Source organism: Columba livia, chromosome 6 (assembly GCF_036013475.1).
Source record: "Columba livia isolate bColLiv1 breed racing homer chromosome 6, bColLiv1.pat.W.v2, whole genome shotgun sequence".
NCBI lineage: Eukaryota > Metazoa > Chordata > Aves > Columbiformes > Columbidae > Columba > Columba livia.
This window is the reverse complement of record NC_088607.1, coordinates 12029466-12053415: the sequence shown is the minus strand read 5'-3', so window position 1 is coordinate 12053415 and position 23950 is coordinate 12029466. Positions and strand designations below refer to the sequence as shown.

General features: G+C 40.7%; 1 protein-coding gene across 4 annotated transcripts in view; it reads right to left on the bottom strand.

The window, feature by feature from the left end:
- SORCS1 (sortilin related VPS10 domain containing receptor 1) overlaps positions 1 to 23950 on the bottom strand; it is a 285482-nt gene that overhangs the window by 22330 nt on the left and 239202 nt on the right. For all 4 annotated transcript variants that reach the window (XM_065067076.1, XM_065067077.1, XM_065067078.1 and 1 more), the window contains exons 17-22: positions 20092 to 20205; positions 18882 to 19053; positions 8924 to 9110; positions 4138 to 4271; positions 2121 to 2244; positions 997 to 1109 (exon numbers count right to left, since the gene is read on the bottom strand). In XM_065067076.1, the coding sequence (XP_064923148.1) occupies positions 997 to 1109; positions 2121 to 2244; positions 4138 to 4271; positions 8924 to 9110; positions 18882 to 19053; positions 20092 to 20205 (844 nt within the window). The remainder of the gene's footprint in view (positions 1 to 996; positions 1110 to 2120; positions 2245 to 4137; positions 4272 to 8923; positions 9111 to 18881; positions 19054 to 20091; positions 20206 to 23950) is intronic.

Here is a 23950-nt window from a genome sequence, read left to right as displayed (position 1 = left end):
TTGTTTTATTGAGTTGTTTATATTCTGAAAATTCATCCTGAAGATAAATGCATCCTTGAATACTTGATACTGACATAAATAAGTCAGAGGAACAAGCTCCAGGATTTTTTTTTTCTTTCCTCCCTCTTCTTCTCCCGTGTTTTGAGGAAATTGAAGAAAGAAGCTCAGAAACAATCCAGACAAGTTTGTGTGCAAGTGATTATTGCAGTGTCTTTCCAGTCTTTTTGCACAGATAATGACACAAATGAACATATAAACCTGCTAAAAACAGCTACAAGCCTTGCATCCTTTCAAAAATCTGAGTAAATTTATTTAAAAAAAGAAAGTAGAAACCCTGTTTCAAACAGTTTCACTATTTTTCTGCTGAGCTGGGAAATCCCAGCTGTCTCTAACTTTTCTTAGCCTCTCAGTTTGAAATCCAAATCTTCAGCCACACAAGGATATTTTTATGACATTCTGTTCTACAGTTAAAAACAGAACTTCACAGCTTCTCCACAGTGTTGATGGGATAAATAGCATCCAATTCTGACCCATGATCCTCATGCTATGTGAAGGACATAGAACACTTACTGTGGTGCTCTTCTATGTAACAAAAAATATTTTCTTTTTTGACTCTTAAATTTCCTACAGCATATTTGTAATTCCATTAGAGTAGCACTACTTTCCACTGCTGTATATCAGTGAAAGAAGTAAGAATTGCTATGCATCAGTAAAGACATTTGTACAGCCAGAGATAGGTATACGTGATTTGCTTTCTATATGCCCACTGTCAGTAAAAAGAATAAATGGAAGGCTGACTCTGAGCACCAGACTGTCATAGAATGGGATAATGTCACCTGTCTAAAATGTGGGAATCTGGCCTCCAACATCAGTCTAACTGCCTTTTATAGTTGGTAGAAACAGAGAGGCATCTTGCAAGAAGAGCTGAGCCAGTCCTAATGTAGGCACAAAGTAGAAATTAGAACCATTGTAATGCAGGTTATACACATTGCTTACCTCCACCAGTACTCTCTTGACTACTCTACTGATGTCCCTTCTCCACTCAGGGATATCTGGATTGTAGTCATCGAGGTTCGGAGAGAATGATAAGCGCAGGGACTGAAATTGCTCTGCAGATACAATGACACAGTGGTGAGTAAACACTGTGAAATGCCTCAATGCCGCACCAGTGGGCAGAACCTACTGAAACCTGCTGCAGCTCATATTTTGCTTAATTAATCTGCAGGTGATGCACAGACTGTCAGAGAATCCAGCAGTGTGTCTGAGAGATTCACTGAGAGATTTGGAGAATCTGAAAGATTCACTGCTCAAGTGTCACAAAACCAAAAAGGCCGCTGGGTCCCTGCTTTAATGGATGAAGAGCACTGGAAAGAGCGCTGTGTTGGGAATGTAACTGAAATGTTACTTTCATCTTGACTTCCTGAAGCAGGCAAGCCCTGTGAAAGCAGCTGGGATTGTACTCTCATAGACATGCCACAAACACTTGAAATCTTAACTGGAAGGGGACAAGGATAAAGGTAAGGAGGGGACTAGCCTTGGCAATACATGTCTCAGTCTCTATTGCTGTTAACAGAGGTGCCCACACCAATCACTAAAACCATGTGCTTAGTAGAAACAGCTAAAACTGGGATTCCCAGTGGTTCTTAGACTACATCTACACTATATGATACAATATTTGTGTGCCCCAACTGCCTCTGAGACCCAAGTACAATAACAAATCAATACAGATTTCTGTACAGAACTACAGCACACAGCATTGACTTCTTTTTCAAGCTAAACAGCTTTTGCAAGAGTTAAGAGGCCTCTGCTGGCCAAAAAGGGGGAAAACTAGCTCACAAAATGACCTAACATTTTCACAATCATGTCCGATGGCCAAATAGTCATAGAGCAGATGCAGAGTGCTCTGGGAAGGAGATCAACCTTCTGCAATCAACTCAATCTGGATGAATGTCAGTCAATTGCCTTCAGAGATGCTATGCTGAACAAATAATACTAAAACTGATATTACAATTTCAGTCCAGGCATTCTGGAATAAAGACCTCATGTTGCTGCCAGGTCTCCTGGCTCTGCAGCTCTTGACTGTGGAGAATCCTATGCAAAATGAAGTGGGGAGGGCTCACCATACACAGCTATAGTCTTTGTGTCCTGAAGGATGGTGTTTCCTGCTGAGACCTGAACGGTGATGGTGTTCATCCCTTCCACAGAAAATGTGAATGTGATGCTCCCTTCCAATGTGATCAGTGGCTGCAAATATATCAGAAAAGAAGAAATAAAGTTAATTTATCTGAAAAGTAGAAATGAGTTTGGCTCTCTAGCCTGTTGGCATGGTTTAGAGAGTCAGTTCCAGCTTGGAAACTTAAGACACAGAAAGGGTCCTGTGACATGGAAGACTATTTTCTGGAGAGGGCCCAGGGATCCAGATAATTATGTCCTCTGGAAGCTTCAAGTAAAGTACTATAACTTCCAAAGGAGCTAAGTTTTAAGACCCCAATATTTACTTCTCACTTAGCATGCAGCATATTCTGGAACCCATGTTATAGTGTCCATCTTTGCTGCAAGATGGTGACCTGCAAGACTCACTGCTCAGGTGTCCCACACTTTTCTCATATCTAGCTGTCAGTGATTTTTGGTCATCTCAAAGAGGTTGTGACACAACCAGAAGGCAAATTAAGATTTCTCCCCTGTTATTCTTAGCCATGGAGACATCACTTTTGGAAAGTGATAGTATTTAGGGAGGACACAGATCCCCTCATCCTGTTTCACTGTACAAAAACAGTTCATCAATGAGTTGTGCCTCCTTTCAGCAGTCTCTGCCCTAACTTCTGTTTTCACTTATTAATGAACTCTGGGTGAGATCATCAAAGCACTCAGGATGAAGTCAAACTCTGTTGCTATTGTAGTCTGTAGTAAAACTCTGGCTTCAATGAGAACAGAGGTAGACCAACTCTGATCACTTATGAGCTTAGCAGATCAGAGGGAAGGTTAAAAGGTGACAATCGCAGCCTGTGAGTACCTATAGGGGGAGATGACTTCTGATAGTACAGAGGGTTCTTTAATCTACACACAAAGGCATAACAAGATCCAACAGCTTGAAACTGCAGCTAGATAAATACAGACTACAAACACAGTGCATGTGTTTAATGCTGAGGATAATGAGCTGTGGGGAAAGAGTTAGGGGAGGGGGTAAGAAAGAGAAGCAATGAATTCTCCATCATCTGAGAGAAATTATTAATGCAAAACAACAAGAAGTCATGTTCTGCCTTAATCATAAAGAGTTAAATAAAGCAGAAAGTATTGGTGAAAATCTCTGATGACCTGCATTCCACAGAAGATAACCATGTGTGGTTCAAGGTCCCTCTTGGCTCTACAACATCCATGAGAATCTCTCCCCTCAGAGACTAATTAGGTTCTCTGGGTACTTCATCCACAAAGATATGTAAAATAACATTTATAATGCCTGTGCAGATTTACCCGCACCGCAAGTACAGAGGTGACAGAAGGTGGTGCATGCTGTTCTCATAACTGAGCAGAGCTCAGAGGCAGGGATATGTTTTATTCACTGGTAGCACATGATAATAAGGTCTTTGGGCACATGTGTTTTAGCATAGAGTGTGGGGGCTCAGGACTGGGCTTAGCATTTAAGGGAAGGCACAGAACTGATGGCAATCTCTACCCTTGTTAGTCACCAGAGAAATGAGGTTTAAACTCTAGGGCTGTGTAAAGTCAATTCCAGATATAAAACCAGCTTCAATTTGAAAGTTTAGTTTCCTGAACTCGACCCCCAAACCCAAGCTTTTTATGTTGTTGTGTTTTGTTGTTGGAGTGGGAGGCACTGGAAACACTCTTCTGGATTTTGGTTCATGACATCTACCTTGGATGTAAAGACAACAAGAAAGCTATTGGCAATTAATGTAAAATGGCAATAAACACTACAGCTAAGCCACAGCAACAAAGAAAAAGCGGTTCTTACATTTCAGTGTTGGCACATCAAAGAACCCTTAGCTTCTCAGTCTCTGGTTTTTAATTTTCTTGCATGTGTGACTGTTTAGAAGCTTTCACAGAACCATTTCTCCCTCCCTGCTCAGTCAGAGAGCTCCTCTGATACTATTTTGATCTCAGTCCATAGGAAATACAAACCTCCGTGTTGTTCCCAAACCACCAGACGTAAGTAAGTGTTCCCACTTGGCTTGGCCACAGCACTGTCGTGGCATTGACCTCCTTGTTCTTTGTGGTGACAAATGGCAGAGATAAGTGAACATGTTCCAAGGGGCCTGCAGAGACACAAGCAGCAGGTGAGCATTTCTGGGGGAAGGGAGCTGAGGGGATACCCATTGGTTTAGGGGAGAGGTCTTCCAAATCATTGTGGGGCATGACTGTTAATGTTTCAGCTTGGTGCCATTTCTAGAGAGACAAGCTTAAATCTGCTCCTCCTAGAACAACAGCTATCGCTGTACCTGGGAATGCAAACCTTGGACTCTTCACTGAACGAACATCATATACACAGGGATGTTATATACAACTTAATATAGGCAGAACCTTGCTATGTCAATACTGTCTTTACTGTGAAGACAAATGAATGTGCAGGACAAATGGCTTCAGTGAACATGAAGCATCCCTAATGCAAACTGCTATGATTTGGTGAACTTCAACAGTGGTTTATCTATTAATATCCACTGAAATTCTGTCTGAAAGCAACTATTCACTGAGTGCCTTCATTTTAATGTTACCTTATACTCCCTTCTTTTCTTCAATAAAATCTTTTATTTCTTCAGTATAAACAGAACATAATTCATTCGACAAGTGACATTATGCCCAGGGTTACACATTTCCCATCTTCTGGAGACAGATGAGCCTTTGTTGCTACATCTTGTCCCACAGATTATTTTTTAAAACGTGTTCTGACTGTTCGCTTAGAGAAGAAAGGAACAGTTGTCCTGAGAGTGACAGAGAAAGGAAAAAAAAGAAACCCCAGGTGACATGGGGACATAGGTTTCTTAAACAAATTAAGACCACATATACACGGTCCACATCTGCAAGCTCCCCAGTGATGAGAAGCAGAGACCACAGCCTGGGATTGCATTGTCCAGATGGAGCTGAGATACATTGCTAGAGGATATTGTGTATTTCAGGAAAGGATTTTTCAAGACATAAGCCATGCCCGTATTACCATTTAGACTGTGCTTTTCAGCCTAAAGGAGCATCACACATTTTGGAGCAAGCACCCTGTACCCTATACAGCACTCACAGGCAGAGAGAGACAGACAAGCAAAACTTCTACCAGATCAGACTGAATAAACAATGCCAGCATAAACAAGGACCAGCATCCCTGGCTTATTACTGAAATGCAGCTTTCACTGGATTGTAGACACAGCTGCTGCTTAACTTGATGCAGCCCAATTAAGAGTTATCCATGATCAGACTAACCAAGGCTCATTTTTCCTTTTATAATCAGGAGGAAACACACTTCTTGAAAATTCATGAGAAGCCAGAATTTCACCCTTATGATTTTAATAGCATTCCCCTGCTCAGACACATTTCCATGCCTGCTCTCATCAAGACCCTGAGACCTGAAAAATGGCTGCTTCTCAGGCTAAATATTTTGCAGGTCTAGTCTCCTTCGGGATGTTTGTCAAATGCCCAATGTCAGCACAGCCTAACACTGTGAAGTGACAGCAGAGACAGTGGAGCCCAGATAAAGTCTAATACACTCCAACATAACTGCACGGTTGCTCTGAATAAATCTCAAATAATCCTGCACTGCAGAGGGTGTCCAGCATCTCCTCAGACCTCCACCATATGGTGGCCATGAAAGAACAAGAAAGTGGCTCAAGCAAGCCAGTTCTACCTCAGTATTTCTGTGCAAATAGATGATGGGTCAAAGTGGCTGAAATGCTGAACTATTCTCTGGCCAGTAGATGGGGATAGCTCACTCTGGATAGGCCCTTTGCTTGGCAGGAGACTGCTTTCTCCCAGGTAAGTTTGAAGAGAATTCATTTCTGAGCTTCATGCAGGCCCATGGAGACTACAACCTTCACCTGCCCCAGGAAAAAACTGTGCACAAGTGCCACACAACAGAAATGGTGAAGCTTCTCAAAAGGTTCACTTGAGCAGGTGATGTTATTCTGAAGCATTCAGGCAAATACATAGCTTTCCAGAGGAAAATTCTGACCTGTGAGGACAGTTCAGAGACAGCTTTTTGGCTGGAGAAGCAGTTTATATATAGTCTACAGTCCATCCACCCCAAAATACTCCTGCCTCACAATAACCTGCATTTCTGGATCCCTGGACCAACTGCAGCAAAGGCTACCCTGTGCTGGCGCCGTGGCTGCAGGAGGATGAGGAGGGCACAGGATGGAGAGTTCACTGATCTTTGAGATCACAAGGACTGTGGGACAGTGCCTGCAGTTTTCCCCTCAGCAAGGCTGTTTGCCACAGGTAGGGAAGGGTGCTGAAAGGCCCAGATCTGGCTGCAGACACGTGTATTAACCTGGTAACAAGGGGGTACAGTTAGTAGCCCCTCCTAAAACTCCCTGAGCATTCAGGCTGCACACTGTGTTTCTGTGGATCTTTACGCTGCAGTGTGTGCATCTATTGTAAGGACAGGTATTTTCACAAAACTCCAAAAAGATCAAGCTCATACACTCCCAGCAGAATGGTCAGCAGAGAGCTGAGTGGCAATGCAGGCATTTAAACAGGATTTAGAAGCTTCTGTGGATCTGGGTGTTAGGCTCTGGAGGGGACTGGATTTACTGTATGTCTCTGTCCTCAGCAAATCTGTTGCTACTCTGAGTGGCACCATGCTCAGTCCACAAGCTGTTTTGAAGTCCCTAGTCCTTGTCATGTAGAGAAAGGTGAGACATATCCCTTAGAGCCGTCACTTCTCCAAGGGTTTAAGCACATATAATCTGGGCCTGGCTACAATGATTGCACAGGACTTAAATCCTGTGCTGGGATTACCTACGTGCAATATGGAAACATACACTATCAGCTGCTAAGTCACAGGAACGTATCCGAATATTGTTTATTTCCTGTACCACTTAAACAACCAAAACAGTCCTTAAGATTTCAATTTATCAAGAAATTGATTAAAACAGCTATAAAGCAGAACACCATTATGAGCGAGAGCAAAGGCTGGACACCTATCTTCTCCTTCCACTTTGCAATTGTTGCACAAGAAAGCAGTTGTTGCTTTACACGGCCTCATTACTTTGCAGATAGGCTGAGGGTTTGCAATGGTCCCCATGGAATCATCTCTTGTCAAACAGCAAACAATTACAAACCCTGCTTGCACGAGGCTGTCAGAACCTCCTGCGAAATATCAACCACCAAAACACTTCTCCATTTGTTTCCAATGACCTTTACAAAGAGTAAAAAAAAAAAACAAGACGACTCCTGTTGAGCTGACTTTTATAACCAGCAGCAGTGAGATGGGGATTTAGGCATTCAGAGCTCTCAGCAGCTCCCATGATAATTATGCAAGCACACGCAGAGACACAAACTTGAAAATGAGTCCAGAAGTGAAGATATTACACAAAAGTGTATAAATGCCTATTCTGACCAGAGGTCTTTTTCTCTACCCTACCTAGGATGATATTTGAATTACTAAAAATAAAAATCAGTAGCTTTCTGAAAGCTCAGAGTTCATCCTGATTCACCAGTTCCTCAGCATAGAAGTGATATAGGCTAAGCCCCCAGATAAAAATCCCGAGCTTAACGATAAACTAATTTATGAATACAGTTATTTTTGCAAGGTATTACAAGCCTTTCAAACATGTGATATGCTGAAGGATTATGTGACATAAATGTTTGCCACAGACAGGGATCTATCAGGTTAAGGGAATCATAAAAGGTACACTATGATGGTGAACTGAAGGTCCTTTAGAAGGGAGGCATTCGGGGAGATATTTGCTCCTGCTTCTCTAGTGCTCCCTCATAAACCTCCTGTCTCCCACGGCTATACCTCCCACTGCTCCCATCTGTCGATACGAAGGTGCACCATTAAAGAGCTGCCCCTCTTCCCCTGAAGAGGCAGCTGTATGAAGTACAGCTACGAAGTACTTTAACTGGAGTTAAAGTATATGGAATGTAGTAAATTACCTATATAATAAATGGAGTTAATTTGGTAGAGTGTAAGTGGAATTTCTGTAAGCATAACTTTAAGTTTTGGAATTTCATTTTTCTCATTACATCTGGCATACAGGCAGGCAGTTGAAAACATAAATAATTGACAAAAAAACCCCACTATAGGCTGTATGAAAAAAATGATGGTCTAAACCAAAATCCACTAGGGATGTTACAAAATTTCAACAATAAGTTGACCCTTTGGGTCCATAACCATGCACTAGAAAAAATATGAAAGAATACATTGCTGGTTTTATGCAAGGACTTGAGAAACATTGCAGTTGTAAATCAGAGGCAGTTGAAGTATTAAAAGGTTAAAAAGAACAGCAGAAGAGCAATGAGAAGATAATATTTTTTCTTGTAATACTCTTTAACACAAAGATTTTAGTTCCTATGACAACGAAAAGGTTTCCATCGCAGATGTGGTTGTATTTCATTAGAGAACAAACCAGATATATAAAGTAGAAGTCAAGGCTTTTAAAAGTGATTAAAGACCTGAATGTCTTTGTTTTTCTGGAAGCGTAAACATGCTAATGAAGATGCATCTGAGAAACGGCTGGATACTCCTCTGAGGTGTCCCAAATAAGACTATGCAAAATTACAGGTTGAACATGATATAAAAGAAAACATCACTGTTGCTTGTGGCTGCTCTCAGTCTGGACTCCTTTGCTGGAGGGAAGACAAACACTCATAGTATCCTATCACTCTGCTCCCAGCTGCAAAGCCTCAAATGTCATCTCTAAGCACAAGTAATTTTGTTTTAGGAATGACAGGAGCTAACAACTAGTATGAACATACATACATGTAACATGTAGGTAGAGGACAGCATTGTCAGATCCCAGACTGTTTTCCACCAGCACAGTCACTCTGAATATGCCCACATTCTGGTAAATATGCTTGATCCCATCTTCTGTTGAGCTGAGATTGGCATATGACACAGCGATGCCATCTCCAAAATCCACCTGAATGAGGGATCTCTGAAGGTCTCCCTGTGGGAATAGAAAAGAGAAACTGTCAGAATAGATCCTCCTGTTTTTTTGAGAAAGACTGGGTAAGTGGAGTGACCTAGACCACAACTGGAGAATAGTCACAAGGTCTGATGTTGCCAGAGGAAAAGTGGTCACTTCATCAACTTGTTCAGCACTCAGCAGAGAGTGACCTCCCTCCTGGGGCTGACTCAGCTGCATGGTGAAGGAGGTGTTCTCCAAGGTGTGTGTTGTAACCCCACTTTGCTAATCACCATGGCAATGGGGGATCATCTGGAAACTATACTGGCACATTCCTCTGGGTTTCCTTTTAGCGAAGAGTGGGGTTGTTGTGGGGAATGGTGCTCACCCCAGCAAGTCTCCAGGACATGGGTGGCTACTAATATTGCACCAGGAGTCTTTGGAACAACCCACATTGCCAGCTTTTGTATTTAAAACCATAAAAAGTAGAAAGATAAAAACTGAGAAGTCCTCGGGGAAGGGTCAACCATATGAAAGTGGTGGGGCATCAAAAGAACCGCTTCAGCCTCACATGATAATGACAGCTTACAGCAGTTTATGACTTGCTCAGTGGCCTGATTTAAAATGAGCTGGATTTGTGTTTATTTTGGAACAGCTACCAGCACTACTGACACTAAGTGTGACCCTTTATGCCTGCCTCAGAAGGGAAGGGCTAATGAATTGACAGAGCTCATTAAACTCTCCTCCTCCTGCCTAGAGATAATCCCATTGGAGTGGGTTTATGGTATGACTCGAACTGTCACTTTATGACATTGGTCTCCTGGGCTGCTAATCTAGCACCTTCCAGAATTGTTACAACAAATAAATAAAAATCACACTTGAGAACCAAAATCATAAACAAAGACCATCACCACAAACCAAAAGCCAAGGATATCAGGGATCTGTTCTCTTCATACCAGAATAGGGTTCTGCTAATGTGAAACAATCTTAAAATAGGTTTTAATCTTGCACTTCAGAAACTGAATTTCAGCCTGGTGTACACAAAATGCAATGTCAGAGTCACTCAGCCTTAAAAGGCTTTTAAAACCCCAAAGAGGGGAGTGATATATTTCCCTTATTCTGCTTTACAATGAACAATTTTTTTTTTGTTGCAAACGTGTTTAAAAGACAGAGAAGTGAGTCACACTTGTATACAAAAAAATCACGGTAACCTATGCCTCACATACGAGAAAAAACTGCAAGATATCTCATATTACAAGGCAGTGATATGCCTATGGTAAGGGCAGTTTCTGACAGCCAAATAGTTACACAGCCTACACTGACCTATATAACAGCCATGCCTGCTATAGATCCTCTCCCTTTCGGGTAAGATGCAGTACCTTGTGCTAACTTTAAGCATTCTTGCTCCTTTTGAAAGTTCCCTTTAGTGGCTCTGTGGGATGCTATGCTGGGTATGTTCATGCTTGCTGGCTGTCGCCATGGAGCAGCTCACGCCTTCTGGAAGAATGCCGGTAAATTAATAGCTGAGGGCTGTTCATAAAATTGGCTGAAAGGACATTTAATTTACTTTGGTTTCCTTTTCCTTTTTAGCATGTTTGTTTGTTTGTTTGTTTTTCTTTCCCTTGAGGAATAGCCCTCTGGATGACCAACTAGAATGAAAGGTACCCATGTAAACAGTTGGTATCAGGCAGGTTTCCGCACCAGAAAGGGAAATACGTGTGTGTATGAGTATAGGAGAGAATTACAACATAAGCTTTATATTCCTCATGTTCTCTCAGTCTTTTTGTAACTTGCTGTGAAGGCAGAAATAGTGGAATCTTGCCTGAATGGAGGATGGGAGGAGCAGAGCTACACCTGGGGATGACAAGCGACACACATTTTCCCAGATGTTCTCTTTTTACAGGCTGAAGTTGTAGTCATCACACTGCCCTCACACCCTGCTGGAAGCTCAGTTTCTTCCAAATAGATGAAACAAAAATAATGGTGTTGCTCTCTGTTCTGGAGGATCTGAGACTGAAGGTGTTGGAGGGGAAGGTATCTGTTAACAGAGGCACATGTCTGGGGTTTCCTGCAGATATCTGATCCCTCCTGGTGTCTCCTCTTGAGAGCACCAGTGATGGCAAAGGAACCCTGAGCTGCTGAGACCTGAATATCCTATTAGAATGAAACATGGTGATCTTGAACATTAATGCAGCTCCAGGTTGCCTCTGTGTAGTTCTTAACTAAGTTTCTCTTAGTAATTAACTTGATAACATTTGGAGTTTTTAATGACACATCCTCAAACCTCAGAAAGGTGTCTGAGCAATGCAAACTACTAAGGCCTCAGCAAAGTTCATGGCAAATTTTCCATTGGATGCTTTACTAGAAGTTTAAGCACTTGCTTACATTCTTCTTTGAGACACAAATCACTGAGGCAAGGGCTCCTACCTGTTTTGCAGAGAAGATCAAACCAGTCCTCATGAAAAGCCACTAGAACACAGAAGATGGTCTTAGGTATGGAATTATGTCCTTTGTTGGGCTGAGTTACATGAAAGAAGATGTGCAGTTTGGTCAAACTGCACCATCACAGTGACACTACTGGCTTTATCATCTCTGAGTATATTTGAGATCATGCAGTTGAAGTCTATTTTAGGTTCAAGTATATTCCTCTGCATATTCGAGGTAGCATTGGAAGATGCAAAGGGTGACAGCATTTTAGAGCAGCCCTGTTTCTGCAACTGTCAAAATTTGTGCTCTAATAAGTGTTTTTTCTCTTCATTTTGTCCAGAGCCACAAAACCCACAGTGTCTACAGGTGTTGCCAGGCAAGGTAGCAACTTCTAAGGCATGCAAGATTTAGATTTCAATTTTTCTTTTACATTCCCTAAGGAGAAGAGATGCTGACAGCCACATCTGAAAATCCAGTTAGAGAAGAGCTTCAGCTATTGTTCCCCCAGTCTTTTTCATTTGTCTTGGCCTTTTCTGTTTTGTTTCAAAACCCTTTGAACTGGAAATACATTTTCCACTCAGTAAGACCCAGGCTCTAACACTTTCCTGAAAATGCCACATTTTGAAAAGCTGACATTTAAAATTTTAGCTTAGGAAGCAGGAGAAAAAAGTCAGAAAAACAAAGAGACTGTTTTTTGACTTGTTTTATCTGTGCCAGGTAAGAGCACAGGCAGAATAAGACAGGCAGAGTAAGCAGGTGAGCCAAAATCAAAACATTTCCCATACAGCTCACACCTGATCTACATCAACCCCAGCTGTCTCTGCCTCCGGCAGCTCTCCAAAGCCATGTGCAAGTGGCTGTTTTACCAAGAGAAGGTTTGTTTTGCAACAATTTGATGTATATACATACATCTTGCAAAAAAACTCTCCTGTTGCTTTTTCCAACTGCTGCTTGTCATTTTGACAAGCCAAATACCACATGATAGGGTTTTTCTGAAGCTTTTAGCTCAATTAGGCAGACACAAAACTCCCTGCATCACTTGTGCAGCGACAGCAAAGCACTTGGACGCAGTCAGCACCAAGCTGTCTCTGGGCAGCCTCTCTGGCCTTCACTGTAAGAGGTCTTTAATGCTAGTGCTCTTGGGCATCAAGGGCAAAATTTGCCCAGGTGGCTGCTTGTGGTGATAGCTCTGCATTCAGCTCAGTATTTTAATCACCCTAAGCTAATCACCCACCAGTTGCAGTTCCTTCTATTAGGAACATACACTATGCACAATCTTGGATATGACCTGAAGTACACCACAATCTTGATAAAGCCTTTAGTCCAGCCAAAGATTTATGCATATGCTGAACTTTAAGCACATGAGTACTTCTTTTACCCTGAAAAGAAGCACTTGGAATTAAAAACAAATTTCCCAAGGCCCCATATTATGCCCTTTACCTATACAACATTTTTTTTACTAAAATATAATTCAGAAATTTCGTATTTTCTAAGGGATTTTCTCATTAAATGCCTGGGAGGTTTCGAAGCATATATAAAGGATTCCCCTCCCTCCTTCCTCTCCCTGGCTTCCCAAGCCAAATGCACATTTTCACTGCATCTTACCAAAAGAATAAATGTCTACAGTGTACACAAGATTTGGATGCTTCCAGAAAACCCTATGAAGCTTCCTGCCCTGGGATCTATCAAGAAACAGCCCATACAATTTCCAACAATGTTTTTACATTTTGATTACTTTATGCAGCTCTCAGTATTGTGGTGTGAGATGTGAGGCCCACATAGCAGGATTCTCTCTCAAACACTTCATCTGCATCTTGCCCAGAAGGCTGTAATAGTGACATTTTCTTATGGAATTCCAGCATTTGTATCTAAACAGAAGTATTAAAATGATGAAACACAGTTCAAGGTTCTTAATTTTGGTTCCCATGATTCAGATCTGATTTTTAAGTCTTCAATTATGTACTGACTTGTGCATCTTCCTTACACATGTTGATTTTGATTTAATTATCCTTTGCAAGAGACATATCCTGCTGTTGTTGGATTGACTTCATGGATTAATGTTTTGTGGTTTCTTTAGATTAACCTTTTTCCCTCTTTGGTATTCTCCTGTCACTATCAGAAAACATCCATCAAGGATATCTCTGTTGCAACAGAGTATCTCTGCACTTGGGCCACATTTATTCTAGGTCTGTTTGAAGCATATGCTTCATTTACAAAGATATTTAAGTCCAACTTGATCAAGTACCAAAAAACATGCTTTCCTGTGTAAATTCCTGCTTTCAGAGATGTTCTTAACTTTTTAAAATCAGAAACTGAAAAGATATATGTCCCTTATCAAAGTAAATAGCTTGATACTTTTCACATGTGCTTCATTCTCTAGACCAAAACAGTTAACTGTACTAACTGAGCTATTCATTCCACCTGTCACTTGTGCCAGCTCGACTCACTTATGAGTTTTTTCTACAGGAGCAAATCTTCTGTGCTCCACAGGAATCAGTAACTATAGTGTTTCAGGATTATGCAGAATAATTAAACTGGTGTGACTGGGGGTGCATTGAAAGACTGTAGTGCTGCGTGTCATCATGAAGGCGAGGTCAACTTTCATACATTTGTGTGGAATTTCAGCAGTGGATTTAAAAATGCATGAAAGGCTCTGATTTCTCCCAACCAGCTTTTTCATCATCAGTGACACAGAAAATGCAATTATAATTCAGATGACAGTGGTATGGGAGTGGGGATGTACTGATCTTTCATCTGTGTGTTAACAGGAATGTGGTGGTGTTAGTAGGATAAACAGCCATGATTCAGCACGTACAGTGAAAGTTAGGATGAAGGTTTCATATTTCTGTAGTTATTACTAACTAACTTGTGATATCAAAGGGAGAACACAATAGGATACCACAAAAAAAAATAGAGACTGTGGTTTTAAGTACTACTAGCTTTGCAACTTTGATTTGGGTACATCGACAATCAAAACAATCCAAATGCTAAGCTCATCTCCAGAGACTTCAGCTGAGCTGAATTCCGAATTGCACCAAACAACAGTGCTGAGGTGGGAAATGCTAATAGTAATGTCCCCCAAGCAGGGTCCCCAAGCTCATTAAATATACTTGAGACACTATGTACCTTGTACAGCTATTTATTAACACTGTCATTAGAGAAAACCATAGTGGTCTTTAGGAAATTCAATTCCATTTGTATATTCACATGGTGAGAGAGAGTTCTCTGGCCTTCTGAACATTAAACACATAAATGAAAGGCACGGGATGCATGAGAGAGAAAGCAAAGATCTATTTTCAAATGAGGCAGTAAAAAAAGAAGAAAGGCTAAGTTTCTTACTCAAGGCCATGCAGAAGGAGGTCAGAGTGTGGTTCAGGAATGAGTTCAGATAGCCTGAATTCTAGCCCATGGCTTGAACTGTAGGAACAAATGAGCTTTCCTCACACATTAGTCTAATCCAAACATCATACAGCAGCAGCAAGTAGTCAAAAGCAAGCCAAAATCTACTCCCAGTGGAGTGACTTTGTCAAGTGAGAACTGAGGCAGCCCCGGAATGTCAAAGACTTTTGGCTGTCATTTTATCAAGACAGAAAATAAATTAGAGGAGGCAGTTTCTCTGTGAATTATCTGTAATGAAACAGCCAAAGCCCTGAACCTTTCTGCCCTGAATGTCTTTACCATCCAATTCCCCAGCAAAGATGTATGAACAATCAGATGAAACAAGTTTGAAAGCCATTGTGTTGAACAGTGTTGTTCTGGAGGCTGCAGCTTTCAGTGTCTCTGCCAAAGCAGTACAGCAAGCACAAGTGTCTGATGTTCCTACAAATAACTCAAACACACAAATAACAATTGGGTTTCTGACAGGCGAGAGATCCACACAACCATGTGATGAGGAAGGCACTCAGAAACAACATCCACTTAATAAAATTCCTCTATTTTCTACAACAGAGCAGCAAAATATGTCAGGGACATTGGGTTCAAGAACTTCAGTAGCAAAAATGGCTCTGTAATTTTTGGTCTTAGGTTTCTTTTGTTGCTGTAGAAAAAGAAAGTGAGGATTTGGGTTGTGTAGGTTGAGAAACAACTCTGTTGTGAATGCTGCAGTGAGAGAGGTATAAGCCATGGGCCTGTACATACAGCCCAGGCCAGGCCAAAGAATTAACCTTAAAACTGGCAGAATTTTGCAGCACTGGGAGAATTTGGTTTTAAGCATAACCAGTTTTCTCCTGTGCTGGTATTTAGTGACAGAGATGCTGTTGTTATTCTGCTTTGCTTAATGAAAATTTAAGAGCAAAATCACCAGCATAAGTATGGTGCTCTGCTTATTAACCACTTCTATGATGCTTTGTACAATGGGACACATGCTAATTATATAAGGAAATATTGATGTTTTTTGGCTGTTGTCACCTACTAAGAATATAAATATGATTGTACTGAGATTAATAGGAGAACTAACCTGGACAAACCTATCCAAAGTTATTAAAAGTACAAGGTGACTTTTCAAATGGTTTTTAAGAAGTCAATCAGAAAACCTAAAAGGTGACAGGAAAGTTACACCATTTTGGAATGCATTCCAATCATTTAAATATGAGTTTCTGGTTGTTACTACTTCTAATTATATTTATGTGCTGCCAGATATATATACACCTCACAAGAAAATTTCTTGTGACTCGGGGTTGGAGAAACTGGGCCAGAATCCTAGCTCTCAGAAATCAGCAATTCTCTGCACACTGCTGATTCTGGTACCTGCCCCCTTTTTGCTTGCACTGACTTCAGTGATTATTTTCTTTCTGTGTCTTTTTCAATAGAAGAACACTTCTGAATGACTTGTCCTTGTTTTTCTCCTCGGACATCTTTTGCTGACCTTGTGTCATTGTTTGAATGACACAATCCTGGCCCTTAGCATCACCACAGGCACAAGCAGGCTCTACAATAAACCTTTGTGCTGTGGTCCCTGCCCTTGATTCCCAAACCTGAGCGAAAACCAGTTTTTTACTGCCACCATTTGCTTCTCCCTCCCTTCTTAGCAAATGCCTTCACTACAGAGATACAGTCACTTTTCAGGGCCTGCAGTGAGCTGGCCTCTGCAGTTCGTTCTTCTTTGCAGACCCAAGTGGGACCTTAGGTGAAGCAGAAAGCCCTAGAATGATACTAGGAGTACAAATCTCAAACAAACTCTTGCACCTTGGCTCACCAGCTTCTCTCTCTCCTTTTTTTTTTTTTTTAATTTTTTTCCTGCAGGCCAAGTAGAATATAAGCATGAACAAAGAGATCTGGGAGGCTGCAGTCTATGGAACCCCTGTCTGAGAGGGATACGGGAGATGTTAAAGATGCAAGGGGACCATAATACAAGCAAAGGACACCGTTTTTTTCACATCCTAAAAGATACCAAGTTTGACACAAACTAAAGAAAGATTTCCCACCAGGCTGAAGCACTTAAAAATATTGACCACCATTCCAGAGGGCAATGGTTGAATAGAACACATTTTCTTCTTCGTTGAATATTTCTTTTGCTGCAATATCAGCCTGAAGTCTTTGTCAGATTGGGTCCGATTCACCCAAAAGTTTTGTTGGTTGCTCTGTAAACTCTTTATATTGACAAATCTAGGAGCAGGAGGTCAAGATTCATCTAGCAGGGAGAGTAATTAGAAAGGCTGAAGGTTGAGCAATACACTTTCAGCCCTCAGAGCAGTTCCTAACCTCTTCCTTACCAGATAGACTGAAAGAAGAGCCCCTTTTAGATCTCCTCAGAAGCTGACTCACTCACTCAAACATGCTTTATGTACTCCCTGTTACACAGCATGAGAAAGACATCTCCTAATGGAAAAGGTGTTGCTTCCTTACTCTGCTGAATACTGAAGAAGGGCTATCAAAAAGATCAGAATCAATAGCAAAGACAGAACAATTCACAGCAGACCCCAAATGATAGAGTGCCAGGGGTATTCTTATAAGATATGTAAGCTGAAGCACACACAGAAGGAAGAGCAGGACATTTGTCCTGAGTTTTCCACACTGTGGATGATTGTCTCTTCCTCAGACTATTGGCATAATTCTTTGGTAGTTTCGTGACTGACTTCTCAGACTGCACAACTCCTTCTCTCAATCCATTTTAAAACTTTGCTGAGACCAGAAAGGTGATACAATGAACACTTTTTTGGGGGTATATAAGCCTGAAGACTTTGAATCTTGTTTTGGACTTTTTATTCTTAATCTTTAAACACAGAAATAAATAACTTATCCAGATGAAATTCTATGTTTATACTGTTATGACAGCATCTACAGTAGCAACACTGTATGCCTGTCACTACTGAAATAAAGTGACCACATTTAGGAGAAAATGAACATTCAGGTCAAACAATTGCTTCAGGTTAGATATGATTTATTGTATGTTTTTGCCTTTACAAATCAAGTCACCTGTTTGCTGGGGAAAGCATCAATAATAAAGATGTAAAAAGCCCAACACATGCCCTATAAAACTCAGCTCCAGAGGTCATCCTCATTTCTCTTTCCTCACTACACATGACATTTATTATGGAGAGGATCAGAAGTAATTTCCATGAATGGTCTAAGCTGTAAAGGGATGTCCATTGTGCCCCAGTATAAGGGCATAGATGTTTTAGGATTTATTGGCCATCTACACAGAAAAAAATGGTAGAAGTGTAAAGAAATCAAACTGGACCAGGGAAAAAGAGAAAATAGATACTTTGTGAATTTTATTATGCGGGACCCTACAACTAAACATGGATAAATGAGTACTTAAAATTAAAAACAGACAAAAAGATTCAAAGTATTTTTTTTTTCTGAAATGTAGGGAGCAGAATAGTGAAATACCAAGTTAGTTACAGATGTAACAAAAACACAGGTTCTGATGAGAATCTGAATCGGTTTCACATTTGCAAGCAATTTTAGACTTAATGCTGCTCTTATCTGGAGATCTCATCCACAAACGCCTAAACAATTGGTACCAACTTGTGTGATGGGGCCAGATCTTCACATTACTTTTAGCCATGTTTGGTTGAAAGGCAATGGCAACTGAAAGTGGAACTTCAGCTTCAAACGAAGCAAGAAATCAAAAGCACACTTATGGGTGGGGATCAAGATTCAAAGCTGCACTCTCCACTTCTACTGTGAAATTCCCAGACCAAATCAGTTCCCAGTTTTTATCAACTTTTCCCGGCTACTGCCGTATGCACCACAATACTCTTCCAGTTCCACCAACCCCATATATCACCATTACATTTTATAGCAAGCTCCAGCATGGAGCTGACTGACTTTATCCCACACTTTCTTGGTTCACCTCTTCACCACTTTGCAAACTTTATCTGACATAATTCAGGCTCAAACACACCCATGGGGCCAGGGATGCAACATAAAAATAGAGCCTACCTCTTCCAGCTGCACCAGGAAAGTGACGTTGTGTCCCTGCTCAGCTGTCAGTTTGCCATCAGATGTGAGTATGCGAAGGCCCTGGGGGGCTTTGCTGGGACATTGCTGGGGTTTTGCTGTGTACCGTTCCCTCACACCATCCGTGCAGTTATTAGAAACAACTTTCCGGTATCTGCAAAGTGAAAGAGAAGTCTGTGTAATATGCAGACAGGGAGGACAACAGTATTAACTGGAAAGAGGAGATTTTTGAGGTTTCTTTAGACTCAGGAGATTGGAAGAAAATGTATTCTTAGATATATTTTAGCATTTGACTCAGCCAAGCTTTCATCATATGCCTAACATACAAGTACCTAATAGTGGTGTTAATCACATGCAATGTTTTCCTGCATAGCACACCTGTATTCGACACATTAATAAACTGCATAAAACATTAATTTATATGATGATCTATGATACATGTTTAATACCTATAAAGTTAAAAATATATTATATACGTACATAGTAGGGAATTCCCTTCAATTGTTACACAGTTAGGAATAGTTAAACAACTTTTCTCACATGCTATTCACCCCTCAACAGATGTGAGGCAACTGTCTCTACAGGTGAAACTCTCCAGAGCTACAGAAATGAGACAACTGAAGAAAAAAAAAAAAAAAACACAATAGATTCTGCCTCTCTTTGAGTCTATAAAATGCCAAAAGACAACTTGGATTCATTTGTTTTCTTTAATTGCTTGCATCAGAAATGAAGTTTAAGGTCAGTATCTTTACTTAAATTACATTTTCTGTTGACTTGAAAGAGGGCAAAAGAATAATCAGCATCTGGGCTAGCTGCCCATCTATTGCTCCTGTTCACATATATATCAGTTTAATTTCTTTCTTCTGACTTGTTTTTCACCTTTTCTGCCCCACGTGATACCACATGATTTCTATTGAAATAGGAGTATTTTCAGAGACTTTACTTACTTGGGCTTTGACTTAGAGATTTTGCCCAAAGTTTCTTTAAGGCATCCTTTTTCAGGGAAAGGTCTGGACTATACATGGTGGAAATGTGGAGGGCCAGACTGTGCACAGTAACAAACTCAATGAAGAAGAGGTCCCAAGGGCTTTAGCCAGCTTTGAGACACTTACAGTAAATGCAATCTGTAGTTTTCATTGGGTTAAAGTCCATATGGGTGGTCTAGCTGGAAAAAGTCTGGTGTGCCACTTACCCAGTGCTGTTGAGATAACTCTGTCCAAGGCTACAGTCTTTTGACAAGGAAGATGGGTTATACCAGAAAGCTGGTAAACACTGCCCATTGCTGTGACGTTCATATCCATAATCACTGTTTTAGGATTAAAAGAAACAGTGACATAAAAACAAGCAAACAAAAACAAACAAGAAAGCAAATACAGGTATTAGCTCATACTTTCTTCATTTGATAAAAGTTCTGATTTTCCTCAGTCTGATTAATAGAATTTCTGGTTTTTTTTAATTGATTTAATGTCAGATTCTTCATCCTACTTTAGCTTTTTTGGGGAGCAGAGTTACCTTGCATACAGTATAAATAAGCAGAATGAGAACAGGTAGTTCATGAGCTATTGCATTATCTGTTCTCTCTCTGCAGTCTAACAGTGCTTCTCAGGTTCAGTTCTAGACAGAAATATATAATAATAAAAGCTAGAGATACAAGCTAAGTTCAATCACTGCCGTCTCAGTCATATCTTAGAAAACTGAAGTGCTAAACGGTTAATTGTATTTGGAAACTATATCACATGAGCTGTGAAGGAAAATTTACAGCTCTGAGAGAGCTCTTGGCTGAAGGCATTAACAGTATATTTGATAACGGAAGGGAAGGCCATGATCTTCAATTCTGTTTTTGTTTGGAAGAGGAAATGCTACTAAAACTCATGTGTTAGAAACAATGAGTCAAACAGTAATCTTCTTTTCTCAATTTGGGTTTAGCTACAACTAAATTTTATTTTGTTCCACTAAAAACAAACAACAGTTCAAACTGGTTTTGATTCCAGGTAAACAAAAACTCTATAAGAATTGTTATTGTGGAACAAATAAACAAAAATACCCCTTTAATCAGTATTTCATTCACATGTGGATTTACTCTCCAGCCCTTGAGTAATGAGGACTGTTTGGTTGGAAAAACATTCTTTTTCCATTTACTAGCTTTCTCCATAGCCATAACAGAGAAGTGATTGGGATGTCATTTCTGAGAACAGAAGTACAGAGTGCACCATTTCCATTCTAATATTCCAGTTGCAACATGATCCTTTATCTTAAAAAGGCGTTTCTTTGCAAGCACCTTTTCACCTATCTTTAATGTCTTGGTATCAAGTAGCCTGATATTCTAAAAAAGGAGGATTAGGGCAACAATAGATTATGTGATTAAAGGCTCATCTCTGTACATGTAAAGAAGCAGAGAGGAAAAACAGGCAGCAGAAGAACCTTAATAACCTGGTCCGAGCCAGTGGAGCCTCTTCCCAGCTTCTCCCAGGGCTGTCACAAGAAAGCTATCAGCCCGTGACCAGAGTGAGACCTATGAGATTGTCAACAGCAGTGGATCTCCCCAAGATCCCTTTGCAGATCCCTGGGTGGAGTTACTTCACACAGGGATATGAGGCCCATTATGTCAGGAGAGAGAATCTGGCATCTCCATTTCTGTTTTCCTGGGTGAGTGGCTATCTGTTCTGCGTGTGTGTGTGGTGGCTTAAGTGTCAGCAACTGGGCACAGTCACAGGCGTCCATGTGCCCGCATTATCAGCAACTGGAGTGACTGAAGCGTGTGCATACTGTGTGGTGACCACCAAGGTAGACAAGTCAGTGACTAGGCTAAGAGATTGGGAGCTAGGTGCTGATGTGGTCATAAGTCTGGGCTGCATACTAGTTCTGACAATTGGTTACTGGAAAGACCAAGAGGTCTGGAGGAATAGCTACTGGTGTAAACACATATAGGCCTAGACCTGCTCGTGAGGAGACCTGTTACATGTGCATATGTCTATGCACAAGGCAAATGGTGACATGCAGTTGTCAGCAACTGGGGAGACAAGGCATTCAGGGGACAGATACTGGACAGATGCGGGTGTCCAAGGCTAGGTTCTGGTGGGATCAATATTGTATGTTTACAGCACACGTATTTTCCACAAATGGGATTTCATGTTGATGAACCAGAAGGAGAAACAGCATGAGGCAACTGGCATTTGTGTGAGTGATGCACTTTCTGTTTGTGCTAATATGAGTCACCAGGTGTGTAAGTATGTGTGTATGTACTGCACATAGATGAACACACGTGCCACAGCAGGGACAAACACTGAGCCTTGCTACTCCTGGGTCAGGGGACATGGAGCTGCAGCAGCCTCACCTCTATCAGGCTACTGGATTCAGCAGCTCCTAAGGGTCAGCAGTGCAATCAATGACCTTTTGTAGAATAATATTAACAACAAGAAGAATATTTAACGTTATGAAGACTTTTTTTCAAATGTCTTTTTCTTTCTGGACCCAAGCGTGATGCCTTAAAACAAAAAAGTAATGAATCACTATTAAACAATTTCAAGCAGACTGATATTGATGTACTATATGAGATCAAAAAAAAAGAGAGACAATATTTTCCAATTTGTTTTGTTAAATTTCTAATATTTATTATCAAAAGCAGGACATTAAGAAGAATTTTGTTGTTTTTTTTACATCTGCCTGCAATTTTTCCCTCTGAATCAGGAAGAAAAATGTTTTGACATAATCTAAATAAGGAGAAATTAAAAAGATGATGTTAAGCAAAAGAAAATTAAAGCTGAATATCACTTGGGAAAACTCCTAAACACCCATTAGACTGCATGACCATTTCAAATGAACATCTTGGCAGCTGTGGTGCTTGGGATCTCTGCAACAAGTAATTGAGAACACAGTATAGGAAGCAGCATTGAAGTAGATGACCTAAATAGTCTTTTTCCTCAGTTTTTTGATTGAATTTTCATCAATCTATTTACTCAAATGTAGTGACTGAATGTTGCTTAATTGCTTTGGAAGCATCAGCCAGCCTATTGTCCCACTGCCATGTGCTTCTCTAATCATCCTTGCTGGAATAAGAACACTATAGCTGCAGAATACACTTCATAATGCAAAATACCATTCTGATTTGCTTAGAGAAAACAAATATTTATATACAAGTGGGACTCCTTTAATTTTGTAATTCCTTTGTCAACACTTCGCAGTGCTGTATTCCTATCACTCATTAAAAAGCTGTAACACCATACACACACAATGTTCTGTAAACAGTTAGGTGAAAACAAAACAAAATAATACAGTGAAATCTGCCTCAGACAGGATCAGTACCCACAGTCCAATTTGATACAGTAGTATCAGCTTGGGATTTCTTACTATACATGCATTTAGACTCATACCATATTTTGGTTCATATTAGTACCTGCACATGAGGACAAGTAAAGCTTGACTTAACTAGGTTTCACTATACTTGGATTGTATTTCCGAAAGTCAGGGGAATGAAATGATAGGATTTTCCACGGCAGGAATAGTTCTAAGCACCGAAGTTTCATAGTGCCATTTTCAGGCTTGCAAATCGTCCGGCTCATTAAGGCCCTACAGAAATATCATCCCAGTAAATGACATGAATTGCTGTTCCACATCTCTCTACAGATGCATCAGCCACCCATTCACCTCTGCAGTCTTGAAATCTAATGAATTCCTTGGCTACAGGCTGGTGCTCGCAGAACACTGATGTCGACAACAAATTGCTGCCTACAATTTGGCACAACAGGCTTTGCAGCAATCAACAAGCATTAGCATCAGTTGGATTGCCATAGCATGAGCCAGTATAGCAAAATCTGGAGACAGGGAAGGCATCAGCCTCAGACTGCAATCAGCTAGCCGAGTCATCGCCTGGTAATTGGGAATTGGAATTTGCATATATTGATGATATTTTGTGCCTGCCTGAAAAGAACTTGGGTGAAATAGATAATGTACCTATCAAAAAAGAGTGGAGCATTTACCAGCAGGGATTGTTTTATCAGTATGAAGCAGCTTATCATCATCATCATCATCACCCTAACCACCTTTACTGGTTT